Raw genomic sequence first — 27,037 nt, forward strand, 5'->3', positions numbered from 1 at the left:
AACACAGTCCTAAGTTGCGATTCGCGAAGGTGATTTGGACAATAAACCTGTGTCAAGTGGAAAACCACTTCCCCCCTCATCATCTTTCAATAAATCCTTCCCGGGTTACCTATCATACCACCCAAGCCTGGTGGGTTGGGCCGCTTGGGGAGGGCCAGCACTTGGGGGTAGAGACAGGATGGATGGATGGATAGTAACTGTCTCAAGTGCTTTTGACAAGAACTAATCCAAATTCATGGGGATATACAATGCTGAGATTGTCAGACAAATTGAACATTACTTCACTGAGAATTACACCAGATTAATCAACTAAATAGTTGTTTCACCATAAATGAAAACAGTGGGGGTAGTCTAAAAGGTGACAACAAGGTAGCGACAGCCATGAAGTCTCGAACAAACTAAAGACTCCCTGTTACATCAACACTACCAGCTTCAGGAAGTATGAAAACAACCTAATTTTTTGGTGCTCAACTGGTCAAAACCTCGGCGGAAGCGGCACTTACGTCAGCAGAAACATACGATTTATCTTTAATAGTCTCACGCCAGGCATATTCCCGTGCTCCATCCTTATCAACAATTTTGATCACGAAATTTGGTGGGGCCACAACCAGCCTGGTCCTGATCTCTTCTATGCACTCATCAACCAGCTTGATGGCTTCATCAAGGGACATGTTACTGCGGTAGTGCCTGTCCATCATGGCAAGAGAAAAATAGGCGCCATAACCAAAAGCTGCCTTGTCTACCTTGTGGAGAGTTGCAATGTAGTCCACGAAGTACAGTGCTGGTCCAGTTTCTTTGTCATAGCCAGCTAACAATATGTTCACAGAGTATGGATTCTGCAAATCAACAATGATTTCAAGGAAAATAAGGGAATGCATAGGTTCAACGAGCCAGTTAAATAGAAAGAAACAGAAAAGAAGGATGGAAGCATTATCAAGGATGGGGAGGGAAATACAGTAATGAGATAAATTCAAACCAAATGAGAACAAGGTCAAATGGGTAAGAAAGTTACAAATTTCATGGGAATACTGAAGCAGGTTCGCAATTTCAAAAACAAGTATTGAGCAAGAAATCATTAAACCTCTGTGATAAAGAGTTTTAAGCTTAGCCTCACGATAAACAAGTATTGAGCACAAGTTGAACCAGTATCCCTTTTTCGCTCTTAAAAACCTTCTTAACAGCAAAATTAGCCACATGATACAAAGTGTAAATATTCTAAATATGACTTCATTTCTCAAAGCAGATTCTTCCTATTATGTATGTATGGTTTTCATCATGGTTACACACTAGATCCTAATTTCAATAGAAGTAGGCTTTGTAACTTAATATAACACAATACACGTGCAAGAAAATGTAGATGATATGAGCTCATCTGTTCTTCGAACCATGAATATAGAAAAAGTATCATTACTGTATTCAAGGAGTTGGCGTACTCAAATGTAGTCCAAACATAAAATTGGATAAATTCTATAGCACAATAGCAACTAGACAACTAACTTGATAGACAATGAAAAGTATAACAGCATTCTCCAACGAAAAGCATCTAGCTACAGTAAGTAAACATGATCAAACAGAAGATTGAAAAATGGACCATGGTTGTCCCAATAGTGCTGGTAAGCATTTACGGTGGCATCCCATCCAACTAACAATGAGATGCATGATTGCATGGAACTTCTGACTAGGAATATCATATTACAATCCCAACTTAATAGTAACTATTTGACATCTTAAGTCATTTCAGGATAAGTGCTCACAAAAACTAAATGGTAGTGGTTGGAAATGTGTGGATTTGCACAATTCGAGAGGTCCACATCAAATCAGTTGAATCAACAAAGCTACATTGTCAGTGAAATTAGAGCATACGAACTGTTCCTCACTATCAACAAAATCGCTCTAAATTTCCCCCAAAACTCGTGAACTAAATAAACAGTCCAGCTAATCATTACCCAAATACCATTGAATATGTTAAACCAACTTCATCAACCAAGATAATAACAGAAAACTGGTAGTAGTTTATATTACAATTGATTATCATTTCAATTTCTAAGATGTCTTATTGGGATTTTCCAAGTACTCAAAGCACAAGTAGAAGTAGAAGCCGCTGCCCTCTGTTCTACTAGCTAGAGAAAGAAAAATTCCAACTGTTCTCCCTCCCTCCAATCTATGAAATCCATTAAGGCACAATCACAACTCCTGATCATTAGATGACCACAGATCCAGTGACCAGTAGTGACCACACTACGGCACCACTAGTAATCGGCTCCATATACTTTCCCACCCCCTCCATCTCTTTCCTCTCCCCAACTAGTAATCGGCTCCATATACTTTCCCACCCCCTCCATCTCTTTCCTCTCCCCAACCTTGTTCCCATAATCCCCTGTCCCAATGTCTAAATCTATTAGCTATGATGTTCAAACTCTGGTACGCGTTTCCGACACGGATACAGATCCAAGTGTCGGTCCTTGAACTCTCAAAATAGAGGACTCGGGGACTAGTTTCAGAAGGACCCAAAATTCAGACTTGGACTCTAGGACACGGCAACTACTCCCTCCGTTTCAAATTATAAGGCATGTAAACCACTTTTACACATATTAAGAATTTAGTTAGTTTTAGTTAGATTTGCATAGGTAATAAGAATTGCATTCAATATTGTATTGATAATAGAGAATAACCTATAATCTTATCTTGATAGTATAAAATTGCATTTAATTTTACATTGGTAATGTAAAACGCCTTTTATTTTGAAACGAAATTTTTTAGCTAAAATGCCTTATAATTTGAAACAGAGGGAGTAATAAACAAAATATTTAACAATATAGATAAAGAAAAATAATATGATTGTTGACTTCCAAAATTATAAAAAAAAAGTACACGTATTATTATTATTAAGTTAGTCCAATACTCTTTACTAAACTGTTTTGAAACTATCACACTACATAAGGAATAAGCCAGTAATAAATTAGGAGAGGAAAGTATTTAGTAAACTTGGCAGCCAGCTGAGTTAAATTTAATATTCCCTATGTTGACCATTCCCAATTTCCCACATCCTCTTCCCCTGCCTCCCATAATGTTTATCCGGATCCTACTCTCAGGCTTTCTCACTCTCCCTTTTCTGCAACAACATCCTACTCTCCGGTTTTCTCCCTTCTTTGCAACAACATATGCAGCTCACGAGTAACTGGGTGGGATCACATCACTCTGGCAACCAAAAGCCCCAACGCCTCATTCTCCTTTTCTTAATTTGGTGCCTAATTTTCAGATCTAGGATTTTTGGAACCCTAACAATTGCTCCCCTATCTTACTCTTGATTTGGTACCGAGTCCGTTTTCACCTCATCGAGTGTGACCCAAATCACATGTCCGTAACCACGTCGCGTCGTGTTGACACGGGTATGTCAGGGGAAAACGCCAAGTCCGAGCATCACAGTCTATTAGATATAAGGAACCTACTGGATTTACCAAAGCTGACCATACTAAAAAACCACATCCGTTGATCTAAAGTTTGATCCTTAAGACGTAGATTTAACTTGAAAAGCTTTCTGTTGTTCTTGTCTTTAACTTCAGAATAATTACATAATACATATGGCAGGTACTAGGATTAACAGCTCATATGCCAACTCTCACATTGCCTTTAGTCGATCTTATCATCATTCATCAAGAGAAACTCTATTTTAATGTCAGAACCATAAATCATGACTATAAGAGGCTCAATAGAAACAAGTTTCTTGTCCTGATTACCATACAGGAAATTGGTGATTAGAGCATAACGTTGCCTAACAAAGCAAGCATTTGCACGAACAACGAACCACAAACAATGGGAAGAAACCAAAGAAAACCCATTTGTTGCAATTTCCTCTTATTGGAACTTTTCTATTACTTTTGAATTTGTCTTTTAGTTTATAGTACTTCTCTCATACCTTTCGGCATTTCTCTTTTACTGTATGGTTTTTGTCGTTTTTTTGTTGTTGTCCAAATAAGTAATATTGCCTCTAACCAAGGAAAACCCACTTATTGCAATCTTTCTCTTACATTTTAGAATTTTTCTCTTACTTTGGAAATTCACTTTTACTTTCTTGTACTACTCTATTACCTATTAGTACTTCTCTCTTATTTTTTTTTAGTAATTCTCTCTTACTTTTTGTTGTCGAAATAAGGTAATATTCCATCTAGGAAAACTTTTTGAAACACCCAAGTGAACAAAAAGGAAAGCTTAAAGAAACGAAATTAGTATTATATGAGTACAACTACCCCGATCACATCAGGAATCCCCTTACCTTGCCTTTACCCACTCATACCCCCTATCAATACACATGTCTTGAATATAAGAAATGGGTAAAACTTACATGTATTTGGTTTGACACATGAATTTGAGGTAAAATAAAGAGACTAAGTAACATAGCATTGTATCATTTCGGCCTTCCCCTAACCACCACAATTAGTGATAAAAGCTCTTCTATGTCACGGGTCCACTTTGCCTATCGTACCCAATTATAATGCACATGATCCTTTGAACATATATCACTATAGAACAACACAAAACCAGCATGCAATGCGTTTGCTACCTCTGGCAGGTTAGTGTTCAAACAACAGCTAAATAAACACACATAATGAGCAGGAAGGGTGATTGAATTAGCAAGATAAGGAAAACAAGATAAATGAGCTTTCGAGAGGCTCACTCTCTCCCAATTACAAACTACTCAACAATTCTCTAGGTGGTTTTCTCACTCCTCTCCTCCCCTTTTTATTCTCCAATCCCACGCACACAAACAACCAAGGACACCTCACCCCTTTCCTTAACATAATGTCAGAGTACAACCCCTTTTTCCCCCACTCACCTAGGCACATCATAATTGCTCATAACAGAATACTGAGCGAATCATTTCTTGTGCTCCCCTTCTTGCGTCTAACATACATGAGCTTGACAGGTGGCCTGATTCGGTGCATTGCATTACCCTGCCCCCAAAGACTCACCTTGTCCTTAAGGTGGAATCATGAAAACGAGTCGTGGCCAGTTCCACATCCTCCCAAGTAGCCTCAAAAGCAAGTACCCGTGCCTCGGTTCTTAGAGAGCTTCCAACCTGAACTTCCCTGACATCTAACATTTCCTCGGGCTCCACTACCAATTCAAGATCTTGGTTCAACTGAGTAGGCAGAGTACTGGCAGATGAAAAACTGGGTGAATCTTCCTCTCTGGAAGTAAGTGTAGGCGATAAGCTAATGCTCCAATCCTTTGAAGCACCACAAAGGGACCATAAAAGCATGCATCCAGCTTCTCAAAAGGTCTTTTGGCTAAGGAAGGTTGACGGTACAATTGAAATTTGAAAAACACGTCTCCCACATCAAATTGCACGTCACGGCGTTTAGCATCTGCACCTATCTTCATTAATTGCTGACCACACACAAGATCAAAATGTAAGTCATAAAGCATGGCCTCACGTTCCTGTAGCATCTCTTCCACGGAGTTAATTGGGGTGTGTCCAACCTTAACAGAGGGTCTCTTCCATACACAACCTTAAAAGGAGTGATTTTGGTGGACTGATGAAGGGACGTACTATGAGAAAACTCGACCCAAGGAAGCCATTGTGCCCAAGACTTAGGATGGCCACCTACAAAACAACGCAAGTATATCTCTAACCCCTTGTTAACCACTTTCGTGTGGCAATCAGTTTGTGGGTGATAAGCCGTACTATACTTAAGCGATGTGCCCTGGAACCGAAATAGTTCCCTCTAAAAATTACTCAAAAAAATCCGGTCCCGATTAGACATAATGGAAGTTGGAAACCCGTGCAAACACACCACTTCTTTAACAAACACCTCAGCAGCAGTTACAGCCGAGAAAGGATGGCGCAACCAATGTTATCAGGATCGGGATCCTACTTTGGATCGTAGGGGTTGGTAGAATCGAATCGGTGGGATCGAATCGTAGGATCGTAAGATCCTACGATTCGGTTAAATAGAGATAATTATACTAAAATATGGTGAGAACATCATGTTAAAAATTTACACATAGTAATAATGAACTTTTTAATTAGCAAATGATGATAGTTTTTCAATAGTATAAGATTGGAGTAACATGCGACCAAAATCTAATAGGAGAAATATAATATGTGAAATTACTTTATGATTTTTATACGGTAGGATCGGATCGTAGAGTCGTAGGATCGTAGAATCGTGTTAAGATCCTACCATGTGATTTTTTTTGGTTGGGCAGGATCGAAAGATCCTACAAAACTAAGATCCTACGTAGGATCGGGATCGGTAAGGTCCTCCAGGATCGTAAAAATCGTAGAATCGTAAGATCTGGATCGGGATTTTAACAACAATGGGCGCAACCCAATGAAATGCGCATACTTAGACAAGCAGTCCACCACTACCAATATAGTATCAATCCCTTTGGACATCGGCAAGCCTTCTATAAAATCCATCGTAATTTCCTCCCAAACCAAAGATGGCAAAGAAAGGGGTAGCAACAAACCCGCTGGGTGATAACCTCTGTTACCCGGACTCGGCAAAATTTGCCAAATACCGGTGTCGGTACGACACGACACCGACACTGGTACAAAATACGTGTCCGATCCGGCAACCTCCACTCGGACACGGCAGCCTAAACCCTAGATACTCAAACCCTAGAATTCGAACGTGAAGAGTAGAAGAGAAGAAGAGGAGAAGTGGGAAACTCATCTGACTCGCCGCCGGAGCATCGAACTCGCCGGTAAGCTTCATGTTTCTTCCGTTTTGTTCCTTCTCTTCTTCTCTCTTCGATCTTCTCTCTCTTCTCATCTTTTCTTTTTCTTTTTTTTTTTGTTGTCCTTTATACAGTAGAGGGGAAGCAAGTCCACGTGACTTTGTTTCTTTTTCTTTTCTTTCTTTCTTTTCCTTCTCATCTTTTGTTCACGTGACTTTGTTTCTCTTTCTTTTCTTTTTCCTTTTTTCTTTTTCTTTTTCCTTCTCTCCTTCCTTTCCTCTGTTCTACTTTTCTTTTTATTTTTTTTTCCCTATTAACAAATACCTTAATTTTATAAATATGCTATAAATAGACAATAAGAAAATATAAATTAGCATATTAATTATTAAATTTTATATTATATAATATTAATCTCGCCATACCCGTACCCGTGTCCAAATATCGGACAGTGTCCCCGTGTCCTGAACTTTTGGAAGTGCCGTACCGGACACTCGGATCCGTACCCATATCCGACACTCCTAGCCGAGTCCAGGTAACATAGGTGATAACCACACACATATCGCTCCACATAGTTAGCCACTTCCTGCCTCATAACAACCCAATACCATTCTACCGCCATTCAGAGACATGTCTTAAGTTCACATTCATGACCCCCCGTAGGTGTATCATGGTACTCATGCGATAAGTGAGAGATAAGAGTGGAGTTGTGAGGGATGACTAACCTACCCTTATAGAGTAATCGGTCATTTGCCACTATAAACCCTTTGTGGTCGCAGTTGTGAGACACTAAATCAGCCTTAATCTGCTTTAGAAGAGTGTCATTTGCAATTTCCTCCTCCAAAATTTTCCAATCCACCTCCTGTAACCATCCCTCCTAAGTCCACTATGCTTGTGTTCTTTCGGGACAAAACATCAGCCACGCGATTGGATGCTCCCGGTTTAAATTAGATCTCAACTCACCCACCTCTGAAAATCTGCCCCAATCTACCTCTATTGAGCCATGAATCAAAGACTTTGTTAGTCGGTTGGAATTATGAAACGCCTTCCGAGAGGTAGCGTTTCCATTTTTGCACCGCCAAACAAATCGCCATTAACTCCTCATCTATAGATTTTTGTTGAGATCGAACACCAAGAGTTTGTTGTAAAACGCAATAGGCCTTCCTTCTTGCATAAGTACTGCACCCAAACCATAGCTAGAGGCGTCGTTCTCCGCCACAAAAGACTTTTCAAAATTCGGCATGGAGAGCACACAGTGGTGGCGAGCACACAATGGGTTGGGTCATAGCCTTCTTAAGTTTCTTAAAGGCGGCTGTAGCATATTCATTCCACCCAAAGCTACCCTTGCGGAGTTGATCGGTTAGCAGTCGAGCTAAAAGAGCATAATTGGCAATAAACTTCCGATAATACCCTATGAGTCCGAGAAAACCCCATAACTCTAACATCGCCTTAATCTTCTCCATATCCACTGCTACCCTTGCCACTGAGATCACATGGCCTAGATAAGCCACCTCTGTTTCCCGCACTTTTTAAGATTAGCAAAGAGCCACTGCTGGGCGAGTGTGCTTAGGACCACCTGTAAAGGCTGGAGTGCTCCTTCTCACTGATGTCGTAAAAAAAACGAGTACAAACTTCCTTAGGAATGGCCGGAACACTTCATTCATACGAGATTGAAACGTTGTCGGGGCGTTAGTGAGCCCAAACGACATTACCAAAAACTCATAATGTCCCTCATGTGTTCGAAAGGTTGTTTTATGTGTATTCGAATTTCATGATATCCCACCTTAAAGTCCAACTTCGAAAAAATCGTAAACCCATGTAACTCATCTAAGAGCTCATCAATGACCGAAATAGGGTATTTATTCGGTACGGTTTCCTTGTTGAGCGCCTGATAATCGACACAAAATCACCAAGGCCCATCTTTTTTCTTCACCAATAAAACTGGGCTAGAGAATGAACTTGTTGAGGACACTATAATTTGGGCAGCCAACATCTCCTCAATGAACTTCTCAATTTCATCTTTTTGGAATTGCAGGTACCGATACGGGCGCACACTTACGGGATTGCTGCCATCCTTGAGTATGATGGCGTGTTCGTGACCACGGTGGGGAGGCAGACCCTCCGGAGTGGCAAAAACCAGTGAAACTCTATGAGTAAATTCTCCAACATCTCTGGTTGCACCTCTCGATTTCCCTCCTGTTCTACTCTCTTTTCCTTCTACACTTGATTGACTTCTACCCTTCCCTCTCTAAGGAACGGATCATGGCTTGTAAAGAGACTCTTGATTGGGCCAAAGTTGGGTTCCCTTTTAGGTGGATTAACTGCCCCTCCACCTTGTATTCCATAACTTGTGTTTTCCAATTAGTAACCACATCACCAAATTTTTTGAGCCACTGTACCCCAAGAATCAAATCAGAATTCCCAAGTTCAAGTGGTAAACAATACCCTTCCCCCAAAATATTAGTTCGTACCGAAAATTCACAGCAGAACTCCGTAGACAAAGAGACCACCATACATCACTTCATATATGCTCACTTACACAAGGGAGATCAAATGAAGGGGTTGAGACTCGCTATGAATCAAGAATGCATTGCTGCAATAAAGTAGCCACAAAATATCTCTTGAAATGACAGAAACTCCATTTATACATCAGTAAGCATGTATATCTGGGTAATGGGTGGAAAAGGAATATTGAAGTAGAGCATGGACAAAAAAATAACAAAGAGAATTTGGAATAATGGCATCGCCATATTGGCACAATTGGTGGGATGACGATGTTGTATACAACTAACAAGAACATCAATGACATTGACAAACAAATAATGCTAGAAATTAATTTATGGTGCCATAATAACCCAGAATAAGAACAAGACAATCCAATAGAAATTCTTGAACTCATAGGAGAGCAATATGCTAGCTACTACCTATGCTCTCTTGTGTTCTATCCATTTTTTATAGCTTCAATGAGCAATATGGGTAGCACAGAGAGTGTTGCATGTGAGTTTTTGTAAGTAGAAAGAGTGTTGCCTGTGTATTTGTGTAAGAAGATATACGATAAAAAGAAAAGTCCGCAAAAATATAAAATGTAAACGTAGGTAGCACAAAAGGCAAAGGCGAATACTGGGTAAAAATGAAAAAAAAAAAAGCAGAAAATAGTACACTGTATTCTATATTCATTTCATTAAAGCTCTTTGCAGGCTCATCTGAACTTTATTTAAAGATGCATAATAACAACAAATACATACCTATTTTTAGAGAGAAAAATAAATAAGACCTTGACATTTCATCTCTAACCCTCAAATTGCCACTACCTCGCACCTTTGCTTTTACCATCTATTATGTCTTGCTGTCACTACAAATTATCCCTTTACGTTGTCTGTGTTGATTCTCTAACAAGTTTCACGTTGTACTTCAAAGCATATAGTTTCTCTTTACCTACGGCAAAAATATCCAAACCAAGGAAAGGGAGAACAGAAATATGGAGCACCAAGAGACCTCTGACTTAAAAAAAAAAAAAAAAAAAAAAAAAAAAAAAAAAAAAAACTATTGCTGGACAATGCTACTATGGAATATTTCTTTCCTGATGAGAACTAATGCCAACAAATGCTAAATTTTGCAAGACACATCTTGAGTTCAGCTATCAGTCATAGAAAATAATAGTTTACTCTTTACAAGGCTGTGATATATATCAAGGTATGGTATAATAACCTCCCTGTATATAAAATTTTAAATTTCCAAAACATGGTTAGAGTTTCAAGGTACCTATGCCAGATCCTAGATATAGTAACCTTGTGCATGAGCTGTGAAAACAATTTCCAACTAATTGAGCAAAGTAGAAATAAAGACAAGTCATTAGCTACAAAGGAAAAGAAATTACGATATAAAGACTAAAGGGGATGCAAGGAAAGGAGGTAGAAAGAAGAAAAACAAAGGTTATCACTATGGTGAGGTAAGGAATGTCACTTAGCAAAAGCAGACATGTTAACCATGATAGAAAGTCATGGCCAAATCAAATATGTTATGAAATGATTCGTCACAAGATGGGAAATGGATTGAGACCAGAGAGGGGGAGAGAATCATAGGAACTAAGGTGTAGTCAATGAAGAAACTCTCCAACTTATAGAACTAGTGCCGTCAAATTTGAATGCTCGAGAATAACTGCACATAAAGGGTATAACCTAGATGTTCCTTCGACAATTTGAAAAGATCCTATGCCCTAATATAACTAAACACATAATGTCTACTTCTCCAATATACCCAAAACACCAGCTAGTATACTAAATAAGGATAAGGTATGCCATAAAACAACCCACCTATGGAAACAAAAAAACATCTGTTGGTTTCTCCTTTAGCTTAATTTACTTAAGAAAGATCAAATCATTGTCTGATCTATAGTATTAGAAGAAACACTAAGAGTGAAAATCTTTATAAATGCTTGAGAAATCACAAAATCAACCTTATAAATCCATACAACCAAATCAAACCATAGAAGTCAATCTATAGCTAAAGAAAAGTGGCAATCTTCTTTTACCTTCGACTTCGAGTCCACATCTTCTCACCAAACACCAGGCAATTTTTTAAGTAAACCTAAACCAAAAGAATCCAACTAAAACCCACTACATATCCCCCAGAATATTTCAAAACAAACCCATATTCAGTGATTCAGTCACCAACACCAGAAACAAAACGAAGCTCACAAAAAAATCAGACCCTAGATGTCTTCTTGCCGAATCCTAAAAATCCCACTCTACCATCATACACACAACCACAACAACAAACCCTTAGCCCCAAAATGATTTGGGATCGGCTAACATAAACGGTCATAAGAAACCGTTCATGAGAACAAAACCATCACCATACATACATACATTCAGAATAGATCAGTAAACCACGACTTCATCAAAAACCCAGATAATAATAATCCCTAATTAACCAAGCAGAGCAAAACAAAACCTTTCTTAACGCAGTAGCGAGTTCACCACGAGTGAAATTAGCAGTAGCAGCAGTAGTCAAAGGGATGCCATTCCTAAACTGATACAAAGAAACATTCTTCTGAATGTACTCCGTAAATTGAACTCTGTAAATCGATCAATTAAACAAAACAAATGTTAAGTTTTTCGAAACTCAAAAAATTCGGCAAATATTAGGAGATGGAGATACACAAAAAGCAGAGGAGAGAGGAAAATAAAACCTGTCCCCAGCTTCGCCACTAGCGCCCATGAGTTTGTGCGAATCGAGGATCATAACCTTGTCTTCGTTGGATTTGTGCACCAAAATGCTGTTCACTGCCGATGTATCGGCTGCAATTACGGCGAATCCGTCGCCAACTAAGCCGAAAACGCACTCCATTTTTGGTTTTTGTTGATGTTTTGGAGGTAAATATTGTGAATTTGGATTGCAGGAAAAGGGGAATTTGATACTTTAACAGTGAATGGGAGAGAACAAAGGAAATACAACTCCTGCTTTTCTTTTTCTTGTAGCTGTTTTTCTCAAAAGGAAATCGCTGCTTCTTGAAGAACAAGTTTTCTCAAAGGTGGGCTTGGCCTCTTGGGCAATTTACATGACAGCTTACGGAGTCACCGAACAGTGAACATATGATACTGATCGGCCCACGAGTTACCCATAATTTGTTATACCGTTCTTTCCATAATAGTCTGAATACCACTATATAAAATAAATTAATGAAAAAAAAGCCTCCTTCTCTCACTAAGATAGGGTTTTCACCCAACGTGTCTGGCTTGTGTCGCCGCCTTCTACGGCCTTTTGTTTGGCAATCATGGCGGATGAATTAATAGAAAAATATTCGAAACTAAACATATTATGATGAGGAGAACAAAGTAGTTGATCTAGGTAGTGTTGTTGGGTCTCTAAATTTCGAGATCAAAACAAACTGATGTTGGTTGGTAGGGCTATCTCTGAACATCTTGTAAACCTTGATGCCCTAAAACGAACGATGTCACAAATTTGATCGTTGAACCGTAGCTTGGTGGTTGGGGTAATCGATGTTAACACTTTTATATTCCAGTTTTCACTGAAAGGATAAAGAGAAAATATTAGCGGGAAAGCCATGGTGTTTTGACCAAAATTGATTGTGCTTAATGAAGTGTTGGGTGATGAACAACCATCGTAGATGGTTCTTGATACACCCCCCTTTTGGATTCGTTTATATAACCTTTCATTCAATTGTCGCTTCGACGCAGAGCTTAGGGTAATTGCCTTTTGTTTGGGACTTGTGCTCGAAATGGATTTGGATACCTTGCCTTTGAATGCTTTTGTAGGGTTAAGGTCTTGCTAAACAAATTCAAACCTTTTGCGTAGGGAACAACATATAAAACGAGGATGAATCTTTGGCAATTATTGAATACAAATATAAACGACTTTCTTATTTTTCCTTTTGATGTGGAGTATCGGGACATAGTGATAGGGATTGCAGTAATGAGACGCCTGAAGAAAGTGATAAGGAGTTGGGCCAGGGGGCTTGGCTTAAGGCTTCCCCACATAAAGGTAGGCGGCACAATAAAGAAGAAATATCGGCCATTAAGCCCGAAAAAAGGTATTATTTGTCACGAAGAAGGATGGGGTGGGTTCTTCAGCCATTTTGAAAATAAACACCCTCACTGAGAGGTAGTTGGCTGCACGGAAGATGAAGAACACCGTGCGGAGGTTGTTATTCCCAAGAAAGATGTTGGTGGCCTTGTGACATTGAACCCAATGTTTGAAATTAATGAAATGGTTGTTGAGGAAATTGTTCTTAAGGGTCCCATTTATATGGTGGGATTGTTGTGTCCCAAGGAGATGTCCTTACTTACTTTTCAGGTTGTTACATTTTCTCAAAGTCCCAAAAAAACATAAAACTCAAAAGAAATGACTAAGCATGAAGAATAAGGGTCATGACCTGTATGTTATGTCTTCCTAGATGGATTGCTCTCCTTCATCCCCCCTGATACGTATAACTATGTTGTGTGAGAAAGAGGAGACTAGTAGTGGTAAACGGAAAATAAATGAATTTTACATGAATGAAGACTTATTGAATGTGAATCATAGAAGGAAAAAATTGAAACTTGCAGGTGCCTTAGATCATGGCTTTGGTCCAAGTAGCGAAGGTTGAAAATGCCCAATCCCATGATCAACAATGAAAATTCTAAGTTGGATCTGTCAGGGATCAGCCAACCCTTGCACTGTTAATGCTCTTCACTTTTTATGTTAGCGAAATAGGTTCGCCAAACATTATTTTTCTTATGGAAACAATGTTGGATCCAAAAATTTTGGAGAAAATTCGTAACAGTTGTGGGTATATTGGTGGTTTATGTTTGAGTAGTCTGAGAAACTTAGGGGGGTGTGATTGTAGTGGGAAAATGTGGACATTAACATGATTTCTTTCTCTTCTCATCATATTCATGCGTAGGTGTTGGATGAAAATAAGTATCCTGTATGTCATGCCCTAGGGATTTATGGATGGCCGAAGATGGCGAACACACACTTGACTTGGAATCTCCTTCGACAGGTGAAGCAATAATATGTTATGCCTTTGATCCTTTTCGGTGACTTCAATGAGATTACAAGTTTTGAAGAGAAAGACATATGGTCCTGAATATTCCCCTTTATTAGTTTTGGCCTCCTGACCACCGGTTTAACACCCGACCCATACGGAGTTTAGTCCATTATTGTCACCAATGTGCATCCACAACAACAACTATCCTCAATAACCAACACAAGTTCTTCCGGTGCATTTTGTCCTCATTCATCGCACCTTGAGAAACTTACCAGGAGGTCACCCATCCCTAGACTACTCCCAGCCAAGCACGCTTAACTAACTATTGAGTAATTAAGGAAATAAGCTCCCTAAAAGAATGATGCATCTTGTTCGAATAAGTAGCATCTTAAATCTCTTTAAAGCAATCATGAGGGGTATTACAATCGTTATTGGTGGCCCACACGAAATGAAATATTCTCGGTTAGATCGTGATATTGGTTGGCTCGTCTAGGCCATCTTCGAACTTGGATGCTTCAATATGGGGATAATAGAGAGTTAGACTTGTGGAAATTGGTGTGAAGGCTTGAAGATCCACCAAAAATGTATCACCTCATCTAGAGAGCATGCAAAGAAAGTTTGGTAGTGAAGGAGTGACTTTTTTCAAGACATGTTAATGATTCCCCTAGTTGCACAATGTGTGGAGAGCCAAGTGATACAATCATACAACACACTATTGCTTGTACTCATGTCAAAGGCATATGAAAGGTTAGTAGTTTTCATGCGCTATTGTCTGATGCCCCAAACTCATCTTTCATTGAAAGTTTAGAATGATTGTGAGTGAAGTGTCTCGGGACGAGCTTTGTACGATGTGGTCTCTAATGTGGGTTGCTTAGTTTTGTCGTAACAAATGTATTTTGAAGCGCAAAATCTAGATGGTCCTACTGTGGCATGCAATTTTTCGAAAATGGTGGAGAAGTATTATAAGTATGTTGGGAATGTGTTCAGGCCTACGATTGGTGCAAGCTCTAGTGTTGTTGATTGGATCCCCTGGTGCTGGCTTGTTGAAGGCGAACTTCGATTCACATACAAGCCCCAATGGGGAGATTGGATTGGGGTGGTGGTGCGGGACAATAGAGGGAGTATTGTGATGTTGGGCACAAGGAGAATAGTTGCGAAGTGGGATGCGACTTTAGCTGAGGCAGTGTCTGCGAGTTATGAGATTGAGGCATCATTCAAATTTTGTGATGATAGCCTTGAGCTTGAAGGAGATGCTCTCTCTTTCCTTGCATCACTAAACTAAATAACAAATCAAATCACCTCCCCCTTTCCTACCGAAGATAAAGATCCAGCCCTCGCCACATGCCTCTTAGATCCGACCTTCAATCGGGGATATTCATCCCCCCACCTCAAAACACCCGAAACTAGTCCATATTATTCTCTCTCCGGCTACCGAAATCACACCCCGAACTAGACCCTACATCACTTTTCCTGAGACTTGGATAAATCAGTATGGTGAGTTCAAGTTAGACTTGACGGGGGGCCATTGGATTCGGGTTCACCCTAGGTTACTCCACGAAGTTCTCCTAAAACCATCCCAGGCACCTCAAGCTCTTCCAAACACGTGTATGGTTTATCTTGAGGAACCCATGAGCTTAGTCCCAACTCACCTCCCCTAGCGGACGTGGAGAAAATTTCAGAGACCATTGGGTTAGTGCTACGCTAGTGGATAAAAAATCTAGCAAAGGAAAATTCACACCAAGTTCTGCTATGGGATCTACAATTCCTTAGAGACCCTGTACCTGTGCTTCCTCGCGAGCGAAAAGCCCTATCAATTACAAATAAATAGTTTATGGTTCAAGCGGGAAGCGAAACTGACAACATCAAGGGGTTACACTTGACGAAGCCGTGCAACCAAATCTCCATAAAATTGGCATTGGGCGTCTCGAGATCGAAAGGGAAAATTATGTCGGGGGTCAAAACAAAAGTGAACGTGTATTTCTCTTTAGCTCAGTAGCAAACCGAATGGTGACGATGGATGCCAACACCCCACCCGAAGTGATGGAGGAGTTTCTCAACCTTCCCCCTCTCACTCCTAGGATATCCATTTTACTTTGGAACACTAGGGGGATATCCCGCCAAGGTTTTCGCCGCAACATTCACCAACTCATTAGTTAGGGACCATGACCCTATGATTATCATTATAACAGACACTAAACTAGCGCGATTCCATATTAAAGAGATCGTAGATAGCTTTCCCTTCAACGCATTCGAGACAATGGAGTCGATGGGGTACTCTAGCGGGATTCTTATGTTATGAAATGAAGGCTTGCATTCCTTCACACAAATAACAAAAGAACCCCGAGCCTTGCATGGCGTTTTTCAGGTTCAAAATTCCCATTCTTCTCTATTTCTATTATTTACGCAAATACTCAGTATAAAAGGGAGGTTGGATATGTGGCATAATCTCATTAATATTGCTTGTGCAGTTTTTTTTACCTTGGTTAGTTCTCGGTGACTTTAATGAAATAACTTTTGCTCGTGAAAAATTGGGTGGCAATAGACGGAAAGAATATAGAATGAGAAGTTATAAGGAAACCATGAATTCTTATAATTTAATTGATTTGGGTTTCATTGGGAGTAAGCTCACCTGGTCCAATAAAAGAAGGACCAATCCAATATTTGAAAGGCTTGATAGGTGTTGGGCATGCCAAAAATGGATCTTAAATAACCCGGATGTCGTTGTCAATAATCTCTCCATATTATCCTCTAACCGCAAGGTAGTCCTTTAAACACTTAAAAAAACTAGATCTGGCCAAAAAGAGATTCTTCAAATTCGAGCCCATGTGGTTATCGTACCTAGACTTTGATCCGTGGATTAGAAGCATCTAGGCTGAAATCCCCCTCCCTCTTAAGTCCAAGCTGGATAAAGTTAGCATGGAAATTCACCAGTGGGCCTTGTCCCAAAATTCTCCGTTTAAGGAAATAAAGAACCTGCTTGCCCATATTAATGAGCCTAAAAAGCTTATAAATGAATCCATCGAACTGATACCTTTTTTACTTAGAATCTGGTTTAACCAAGGCCCTTATTCTGGTTCTTGAGAAAGAAGAGACTTTTTGGAAGATTCGGGCCCGTTCTAATTGGTTAATGTTAGGAGATAGGAACACTCATTTTTCCACTTGTCTACTATAATTAGGAGAAATAATAATAGAATTCATATGCTTAAAAATGAGGTGGGTAATGATACGTCACACTCTCTTGAGATCACATATATGATTTCAGATTATTTTTTTTGATATATTTTCCTTGGACCACCCCCCTCCCCTCCATGGAGGAAGTTAAGGAGGCAATCTTTTCCATCTAGAGTAACAAAGCGCCTAGGGATGACAATTTTTATGCCCTTTTCTACCATCACTTTTAGGAAGATGTTAAAACCGATTGCTTTATTCTTGTACAAATGATTTTGTACTCTCTTGAGGTTCCAAAATACTTAAATTCCACTCTCGATCATTTCCCTTATCTCTAAGATAGCTAATTCCTTGAGAGTCACCAACTTCAGACCTGTTAGCCTTGTCAATGTAAATTATAAGTTGATCTGAAAGATTCTGGTGCAAAGGCTCAAAGCCCACATGCAATCCATTATCTCTCCTAATCAAAATAGCTTCATCAAGGGGAGGGGCTCTAAAGTGAATTTTATAATAGCTTATGAAATCCTTCATTCTATGAATAAAAAAAAAGGTAAGAAATGTCTTTTCGCTCTAAATTTAGACTTGGAGAAAGCGTATGATAGGTTAGAGTGAAAGGATGAGGAGCTAGCTCATGTGGTAGAGCACTCCCCTATGATCCTTAAGGTCAGGGGTTCGATCCTTACCCCCAGCATTATGTTGGGGTATTTCCTTAGCATGCTTTGCATGCTTTACCAGCCAATGTGTTGGTAGTTCCTACAAGGCTAGTAGCCTTGGTAGGGGTTAGCCCTTGGGCTGACTTAATTTCCCAATCAAAAAAAAAATGATAGGTTAGAGTGGCCTTTCATTGAGCATTGTCTCACCTCCTTCAAATTTAGCCAAGATTTCATTAAAATCATCATGATCTGCGTGAATTCGGGTCCCATGTCTATCCAAGTAAATGGAGCCATGACCTTATCTTTTTGCCCCTCTCGAGAAATTAGACAAGGTGACCATTTATCCACTTACCTTTTTATTATTTGTTTATAGTATCTTTCTAGGGACTTTCACAAGGCATGCTCTGCTAAAGCTTGGTCTTTGTTTAAAATTAGGAGATGTGCAATGGGAATCTCACACCTTTTCTTTGCTGATGACATTCTTATTTTTGGTGAAGCCAATTATGACACCCTATCCTCTATGATCGAGGTCTTAAACTCACTTTAGAATTTCAATTCAAAAAGTAAATGAAAGTAAAAGTATGATTTATTTCTCTCCGAACATCCCCTAGAAGTCAAGGATGAATTGGAACAAGAGCTTAATATCCTCAGCACTAAAGACTTATTAGGGACCTACTTGAAGTTCCCTTTATGCCATAGGAAGCCCTCCAGAAATAAGCTAAACTTTATTATTGACAAAATGAATAGTAAATTGGCGGCTTGGAAGGCGAAAGCCCTCTCCAAAGCCGGGTGAGTGATCCTCATTCAGTCTATCCTTTGGGCAATTCCTAGATAATTCATGCACATTAAGTACTTCCCCAAAGTGTTAACGAAAAAGTTAGGCTCTATTTGTAGCAAATTTTTTTGGAATGGTAGTAGTGGGGAAAAAAAAGAGTTGAACAGCACGGGAAAAAATCTGTAAAAAAAAAGACCTTGGGGGCTTAGGGTTCTTATCAAACCTAAAATTAAATAAGATTAGTTTGACTAGATTGTGTTGGAATGACACCTTTTGGGCGGTATGAGAGAAAAATACCTTCTTTAAAGTTTGAGCCCTACTTGCTTCACGAAAGACTCCCATATATGAAAAAGTATATACCAAGTAGTACTTGGTCCAGTGGTAAGGAAAGCACCCTTCCAACCTCAAGGTTGGGGGTTCAAATCCCCACTAGAGCCACTTTGAGGGTAGGGATTCCCCTTACCCTTCCCCCTTACTCTCAAGTGTCCGGCCCATTAAGACTCGAGCGGGGTCCGGGCTTCTTCTTACCAAAAGAAAAAAAAAATATGAAGAAGTATCAGGATGGACTGGGATTTCGTTCTACAAAAGAAGCCTCGCCTGGTCTGTGGGGAACCTATATCCCTTTGGGAGGATAAATAATGGCTTAATAGTGAGAGCTTGCGTTCTTTAATTCAGGGTCCCCTGAATAGGAATGAGGATCAGGTCCTCCTAAACTCCATAAGAATATATGATCTGAATAATTTTTTGTCCTTCCATACCCCCTGATGTTATAAACCGAATTAACGCTATAAGATTTTCTAATGATCATGATAGAACTTTCTCCTTGTGGTCTCATTTGGGTGGGTTCGACTCGAGAAAAGCCTCGTCATCCATCGAGGCCTATAGCTCGGATAACTCATGAGCCTGGATATGGGACTGCATGGGGATCCCCAAAACACCGCATGTTCTTATGGAAGCTCTGGTGGGGGCGTCATTCCTACCAACATCAATATTAGTAGAATCATGGCTACTTGTAGCAGATTCTGCCCTTTTTGTCCAAATAAGCATAACTGACCATATCTTTAGAGTTTGCCATAAAGCCGATTCCATTTGGAAGCTTTTAAATATTGTTTTGGACCTTCACCCCCCCTTCAAAGATTTTATCAAGTCTAATTGCCTTAATACACAACCTTTGGCTAACTGTCCGACTCCTCATAATATCACCTTCATTTTCTCTCTCTGTTGTGTCTGGCTCCGCAAGAATGCTTGGATCTTCAGGATGAATAATATTACTCTTCCCACCTTTCTAAAAAACTCTCGTTGGGCCGCCACTGAATAGTTCTTCTCTCATAACTAACCTAAGGGCCTGTTCTCTTTAGCATAAAACAGTTGAACTAAACTGAATGAAACTGAATTGAACTGAATTGAAATGAATAGTGATTAGGGGTGAGCACAACCGGGTATCCAGTAGAATTTCATAGATTCGGACCCGGACCCAGTGGGTATTAAAAATCTGGAATTGGAATTGGTCAAACCGGGTCCTAAATTTTTGGACCCAGACCTGGACCCGGTGAGTACCAGGTCTAGAACTGGGTACCCAGTTGAAAGTTTAACAACATACTAAGATGGGCCAATTGAGCTATAAAATTTTTAAAAAAAATTAAATGGGCCTAAAGGCCTACTAAGTACTAACTTTTTACTTAACAACTATTATCCTATTACCAATTCTATATGAGTATATGAAAAAAAACCAATTCTAAGTATCGTGTACCCGGACCTAGACCCGCTCCAAGGAGGTACCCAGAGCTGGAACCGGTTAAACTGGGTACCCACCAGGTACCAAGTCCACAAAATTCTACCCAGAATTGGAACCGGATGCAACTGGGTCCAATTTTTTGGACCCAGACCCGGACCCATTTGGATCGAGACCGGGTCTGGACCCGGCGGGTTCATATCGGGTCCGGGTACCCGAAATTTCTGCTCACCCTTAATAGTGATAGGTGAGAGTAAAAGTATTGTCCAGAGCTGAATCGAACTGAACTAAAATGAACTAAATTGAACTCAATTGAACTGAACTGAACTGAATTGAAAATAAGCTGGGGAGAACAGACCCTAAAGTGGGTAAAGCTCCTAGCAATCCCGTAGCTAACAGTTTGACCCCCTATTAGCAATCCCCTTCCTTGGTCCCCTCCCGCCTATCAAACCCGGAAATTAATGTGGATATACGCGTCCTTCCTCTATCATTCCAAGGCTGCTTTCCTAGATGGGGTCTGTAGAGACCATGCGGGTACCTGGGTCGAAGGCATCTACATGGCTACGCACACTCTTCATGCTTTAGAAGCGGAATTGAGTGCAGTGTTGATGAGCCTACAATGGGCTTAAGAGAAAAATTGGCTTCATTGCACAATTTCTTATGATTGCAAGATTGCTGTTATGAGTGTCCTCCAAAAATCTTGTGGTAAAAATTATGTCTAAAAAATTGTTGATGATTGCAGGGAGTTAATGTGCGCAATGCCAAGGGTAAAGGTGCAGTTTGAAGCAAAATCGACCAATGGACTAGCGGATAGAATTACTAAATTTGCAAAAGGGATATCCGACTTCCGAAGACATTAACACCCTCCATTTTCCTTACTCCCCTTCCCCGGTTTGTAATAACTATCTAATAGACAAGAACTCTTGAAGTAGTGTTAATTTCTCGTCTTTCAAGCAAAAAAAAAAAAGCAGTAGATAGAATTACATTTGTTATTGGCATTGGTGTCTTTATCATACGTAACGTATTTTTATCAGAAACAACATGCTAAAACAAACTGTTTTTTGGTGACATAACAGTGTAAGCATTCTTCCTTACTCATTGCTAATGATAAAACATTAGATGAAGAATAGAACATCCCAAAGCAAGTTTAGGAAAACAAGGCCAAGGAATAAACATATAAAGAGAGCAACAAACAGCGGAAGCAGAACAGATCAGTCGCTTGACTACCAGCAGATGACAAATTATTAATTCCATTCTCCACTACATGTAACATTGAAGTAGCATTTTTTCTCTGATGTGGCTGTCTCTCCACAGCAGTATAATTGCCAGTTCGAGTGGGGTCTAATGGAACACCGGTTGCCTGAGTAGGAGTAGGATGCTTCTGGACTAGTGGGTTCTGTTGTTCAGTCCGGATTTCCTCGGTGGAATTGTTTGGTGGAAGTGGAAGAGATATTGGCATTGTACCTAAATCTTCGCAAGGAAAGTAAGTTTTATATGCAGAAGCACAAACACAAAAAATAAAATAGGATAATAACGAAACTAACATATTTTGCTCTTGTTTGGTTGATAATGGAGTCGTTAGGTTGACATATGTGCAGGAATCAGAATAACTTTCCGCAAAAGATATTGCCTACCTAGTCCCTTAGTAAGTGAAACTTTTTTATGGAAAGGTTTACTTCTCATGATTGATCAAATAGTTTCATATTCAACTAAACGAGCACTATAATCACTTTATGTGAAGTAGTGAAGAGTATTTTACCTCGGCACATAGTCAAGGGAGGAACCATTATATAGCAGCTTGACAAAGACAAAGAGAAAAGAGTGGTGAATTGTGGAGAATTTGTTGATAATATGGAACACAAACAATGAAATCCAACTCGAAAAGCTTGGTTGATGGCTCTGCAGCAAGGCTCAAAGAAGATGTATTCTCCTTCTTGGTTGAAGCACTTGTCAAGCTGTAAGCCTTGCAATGAGCACCCCGGGTTTTGAGACCCCACTTTTTGAGGTAAAATACACGAGAGTAAGATTGATGCTAGAGCCAAGTTTACGCATATCATCACCCTTAAATCCATTACTTTTTTGCTGATCAGTAAGTTCATCAATGAACTATATATGTGTAATCTGTTAGTGTAGAAGTTCGTACTTCTTCTTCATTCTATTTACATGATTCCTAGAGTTCCCTTTTATTGGTTTAATTTGTTTCACCCTTTATAGGACGTCTTAAAATCCTTTGCATTAGAATGGGGGTGGATAAGTAATTTGAGATGAGTCACACGAATGGAAATGAAGTCATGGAAATGTGAAGGGTGTCAACTATAAGGGAAGCCTAAAGTGAATGATTAATTGCACAATCAAAGCATGAGTGCATGAGCTATTCACGCACATTCATCTGAAACACATCCATTGTGTTTAAACATCTCTAAATCAAGATCATCTCTTAGGTTGTTGGAGTAGCTACAAAGTTCTCTTTTTCCTGGTTCCACACAGTAATGTAAAGGAAACTATTAGAAAGTATTATTTCACAAAAACATTTACATAAATAAGTGTCTAATATGGATTTCCTGGGAGAAACACAATCACCCTTACAATAGGAAGCAATGGAAACACACCCAAAACAAACAATCACAACTGTCAAAAGAATGGTCCGCGTCTATGTATATCACATAACAACAGGTAATATTGATCTAGAAGAGCTTCATTATCATGAGAGCAACTGAAGGAATCAGGAGAGCAGGTGAAAAGCTTAGAGAAGGTCTTGCAGCTGAAGGAGATAACGAAGAACCGGCTCCTGGAGTTGTTGATGTTGTTGATGGTGGAGTCAGAGTCGGATTTGCATCAGAAACTGGAGACAAGGCTGGTGTCTCAGATGTAGGGATTGTACCTGCTGTATAGTTAACATTTTTATTAAGTGAATAGTACTATATATTTCCATCATTCATATAATTGAGAATCTGTGTTTACTTTTATCATTTGATGGAATTTCAATTAATTTCTTGATAGAAGAGACTACCTGAGGGACCAGGAGAGATGGCAGCTGCAGGGGAGGCAGATGGGCCGAAGGCAACCGGACCTGCCAGTATTGAAAAATTGAGCAAAAAGACATCATAATGAAAGAACAAATTTAAACAATATGCTAGTCAATTTGAGTTGATAGTGAGGTTTGATCATAGGAGATCATAAAAAATAAAATGAAATTAATTACCTGGAGCTGGAACAGGAGCACCAGGAGCAGCTGAAATCATAGTAAGATAGTAAATTAAGACCAAGAATAAGAGAAAATTACAACTACATGTAAATTTAGGTGTTATTGAACTTAAACATGTTTTAAGCTCAATTAAAATTCGCTCACATGACTTTCTTTAGATTTTATACGTGTCATTAATTAAGGATAATAGAAGGAAGTTAAAAACTTAACTTACCAAAAATTGGAAGTGGGTTCTATTTTGGTATTAAGTAAACGAGATAGCGGCCTTTTAGTGTAGTTAAGTAACGTAAAAACATAAAACTTGAAAGCACAATAAAGTAACTAACCTTGGCACTGAACAGGAACACCAGGTTGATTGCAAGCCCTGGGGAGAGAAATAGCCATGGTACGGTTGATTGGAAGGCGAAAGGGAACACCTCCAGTTACGATTTGGCAAAGGCAGTCAGTGCCATTGCTCATAAGAGACCTTAATGCGTTGCAGCAATCGGCTGTTGGCGAAGATCCTGAGCCACTGCTGTTGGTTAGATAGTTTACGCACGGAGTGAAGCTTGAGATCATTGAGGTTGTGCACGGCGAAGTAGGAATTTGTGCATAAGCTGGTAATGTTAGCACTATGAAACAAGCTGCTAATGCTAGGACACCACCGTGGAAACCTTTCATCATTTTTAAGAGGATTTGATTTTCTTGTTAATTGGTGCTATTGGTTTAAGTAAGAAAAGTGAGATGATTAATGAGTGATTTTAATTAGTAATGAAGTATTACTGAGTTGGGATTTTTGGTGATTTGAGGAGAGATTAGTATGCAGGGATATATAGACTAATTGAGGTAGCAGGAATTGAAATAAGGAATATTTGGTAGTTTTAAAGTGGGTTAGAAGCTCAACTACTTTTAACTAATTCCTAATTACTAAAAGAGACTAAGGTTTGGTGGGTTTGGCCTGTTTTTGGGATTTACCATCTGACTTGGGAAAACACTTCAATCCAAAATTTGTTGATTGGTGATCAGCTTAAGTCACAGTTATTACCAAATGGAACACTAGTAAGTTGTAACATTTTTCTTTGTCTTTTGGGGTCAACGGTATCATAAACTATAGTAGTCAGCAAAAGAAAGAGGTTTCAGAAAGCCAAGCACAATTCACAACAGCATGTCAAGTAACTTCCATCGTTATTTTACTACTCCCTCCGTCCTAAAATATAGTTCTCATTTCCCTTTCTTCACGATAATTTATGCGAGTAGAATATAAGAGGGATAATAATTTTTTATTGTTTATTTAAATAAAAGTTATATGGGAAAAGATGATTTTAGGAGAGATAAAGGAGAATAAATGGTGAAAGAACATTAATTGTAACATTTTGGTTAAATAAACAAAGGAAAAAACAAAATTCAAGAAGCAAATAAATAATGGGACACCGTTTTTCTAGACAAATGACGGAAAAATGTGGAACTAAATATGAAAATTGATACTATATTTTGGGACACCCAAAATAGAAATGTGAACTATATTTTGGGACGGAGGGAGTATTATTTAAAAGTTTGATACTCTATTCCACTTCTTCACCATTTTGAATCATCATGGAAGAACGATAGCGATGGTTGCTTCATGGACCAACAAAAATTTAGATGACATTTCTGCTCCGGTTGTAGAACGGTTAGCAGTGTTGGGAAGAGTCCACCTAGAAGTGGAGTAGGTGTCCGCTAGTGAGTAGTTGCAAGGAATAAACGTAAACTACCCTCGGGAGAATGCGAGGAAATTAAACCTCATTCGACGCTAAAGTTAGTATTATGTACACAACTACGATTTAGAAAGAGAAAGTAGAGAGAGACAGAGAAAAAGTAGTGTTCAAAATGTACATGTAGAATAGTATTGTTGGGTTATTCATAAAAGTATTATTCCTTTGACAGGATGCGTATTTTCGTACATGTGTATGGCTGTGATGTACCTGACATAAGAAAAGATTCATCTATTTTGTATTATTAGATGGCCACCAACAGTGTTGTCGGACAACTTTGTTGGACTGATCTCAAGCATTGTTATGATGGTCTTCTGGTCGCGTCCTTATATAGTGTTCACAGACAATATCATGCTAGCATACTTGGGTCATACAAATAGCTCTCCAGCGTCGTGGGGGGATTAACCGCTAATGATGTTATTTTGGACGCGTGTAATTTTGTCGTACTTAGTAGAGCTGGCCATGGGCCGGGCCGGCACGAAGGCCGGCACGGCACGACACGATTTGAGCCCGGCCCAGCACGAACCCGCTATGAGTACGACACGACACGCCGGCACGAGTGGTGGGCCGTGGGCCATGCATGAACAACATTCTAAAAGTTTGGCACGAACCCGGCACGAGCACGACGGGTCGGCCCACAAGTTGGCACGCTTATTTTGGTTAAAAGTTCATAATATAAATTAAAATTTGTATAAGGCACGATGGCATGGCACGGCACGAGCCGGCCCGGCACGACACGTGGGCCGGGTCGTGCATGGGCCTTAGATTTTACAACTTAGCACGAACCCGGCACGACACGAGCATTTCTTGGCCCGTTTTGGCACGACACATTGTGGCACGAGGCACACGGGCTTGGCACGTGGGCCCGTCCCGGCACAGCCCGTGGCCACCTCTAGTACTTAGTACTTTGGAAAACTATTGGGTGCCACATGTCGCTTGAGGGAATTGAAGAATTTCAAAAAGTTAATCATTACCTTTTTTCGAAAATCCCGCCTCTTTCTTTATTAGGGCTTTGCATGCGGGTGACACTTGACATAGATCTAGATGAGGAGTTGAAAGGGTCGTTGATCTTGGCCATTGATTTGGCGCATATATAGGACATTCTGTCCTTTGTTAGTTTTTTCACCTTTTCTCTCAACTTCTTCCTCTTCTTTCCTTGTTTTCACTGGTTTCTCTAACGAACTACCCCCATACTTGAAGCTTCACTTGCTTGAAACTTGATCTTTCTTAACCAAAATTGCTTCTAAAAGTTGCTAAGAACCTTTGCTATAACTTTCCGGTGCTGGTGCTATAAAAAATTTCTCATGTTTCGTCGATTATATTCTAGGTATCTCGAGGGCTTGGATTTTTCTTTTTCCAGTGATTCTCCGGCGAAAGCTCAAATCTTTCCGCGTTTTATTGCTCTAAAAACCGTGTTCGTTCTTTTTCGGTGACGGAAAACTGCCTGTTTTCACTCTTCCGGCGAGTCTTTATTTCCACGTATTCCTCCATTTTTCCTAATTTTTGCCTAAGTTTTTCTTTCTTTACTACAGTAATGTCAGACTAGTCTGATAGCCAAAACACTCCTAGTGACGTGTTCATCATCGAGAGCGAACCCTCTT

The 27,037-nt window shown here is 39.6% G+C and overlaps 2 protein-coding genes across 3 annotated transcripts; both read right to left on the minus strand.

The window, feature by feature from the left end:
* Window positions 1-257: 257 nt before the first annotated feature.
* Window positions 258-12,209, minus strand: LOC104908112 (proteasome subunit beta type-2-A). Its single transcript, XM_010697192.4, has 3 exons — window positions 11,873-12,209; window positions 11,635-11,758; window positions 258-836 (listed from the first exon to the last, which is right to left on the minus strand). The coding sequence occupies exons 1-3, from the start codon at window positions 12,028-12,030 to the stop codon at window positions 468-470; spliced, it is 651 nt and encodes a 216-aa protein (XP_010695494.1). The 5' UTR covers window positions 12,031-12,209; the 3' UTR covers window positions 258-467.
* A 10,784-nt stretch (window positions 12,210-22,993) lies between these two features.
* LOC104908115 (non-specific lipid transfer protein GPI-anchored 20) lies at window positions 22,994-24,614 on the minus strand. Of its 2 annotated transcripts, none has more exons than XM_010697195.4 (4): window positions 24,033-24,614; window positions 23,704-23,733; window positions 23,512-23,571; window positions 22,994-23,382 (listed from the first exon to the last, which is right to left on the minus strand). In XM_010697195.4, the coding sequence occupies exons 1-4, from the start codon at window positions 24,367-24,369 to the stop codon at window positions 23,186-23,188; spliced, it is 624 nt and encodes a 207-aa protein (XP_010695497.2). In that variant the 5' UTR covers window positions 24,370-24,614; the 3' UTR covers window positions 22,994-23,185. The 2 variants fall into 2 exon arrangements, with proteins under 2 accessions (XP_010695497.2, XP_010695496.2); XM_010697194.4 differs by having other exon boundaries at window positions 22,994-23,385; window positions 24,033-24,609.
* Between the last annotated feature and the right edge of the window lie 2,423 nt (window positions 24,615-27,037).

Source organism: Beta vulgaris, chromosome 3 (genome assembly GCF_026745355.1).
Source record: "Beta vulgaris subsp. vulgaris cultivar EL10 chromosome 3, EL10.2, whole genome shotgun sequence".
In the NCBI taxonomy this organism is placed as follows: Eukaryota; Viridiplantae; Streptophyta; class Magnoliopsida; order Caryophyllales; family Amaranthaceae; genus Beta; species Beta vulgaris.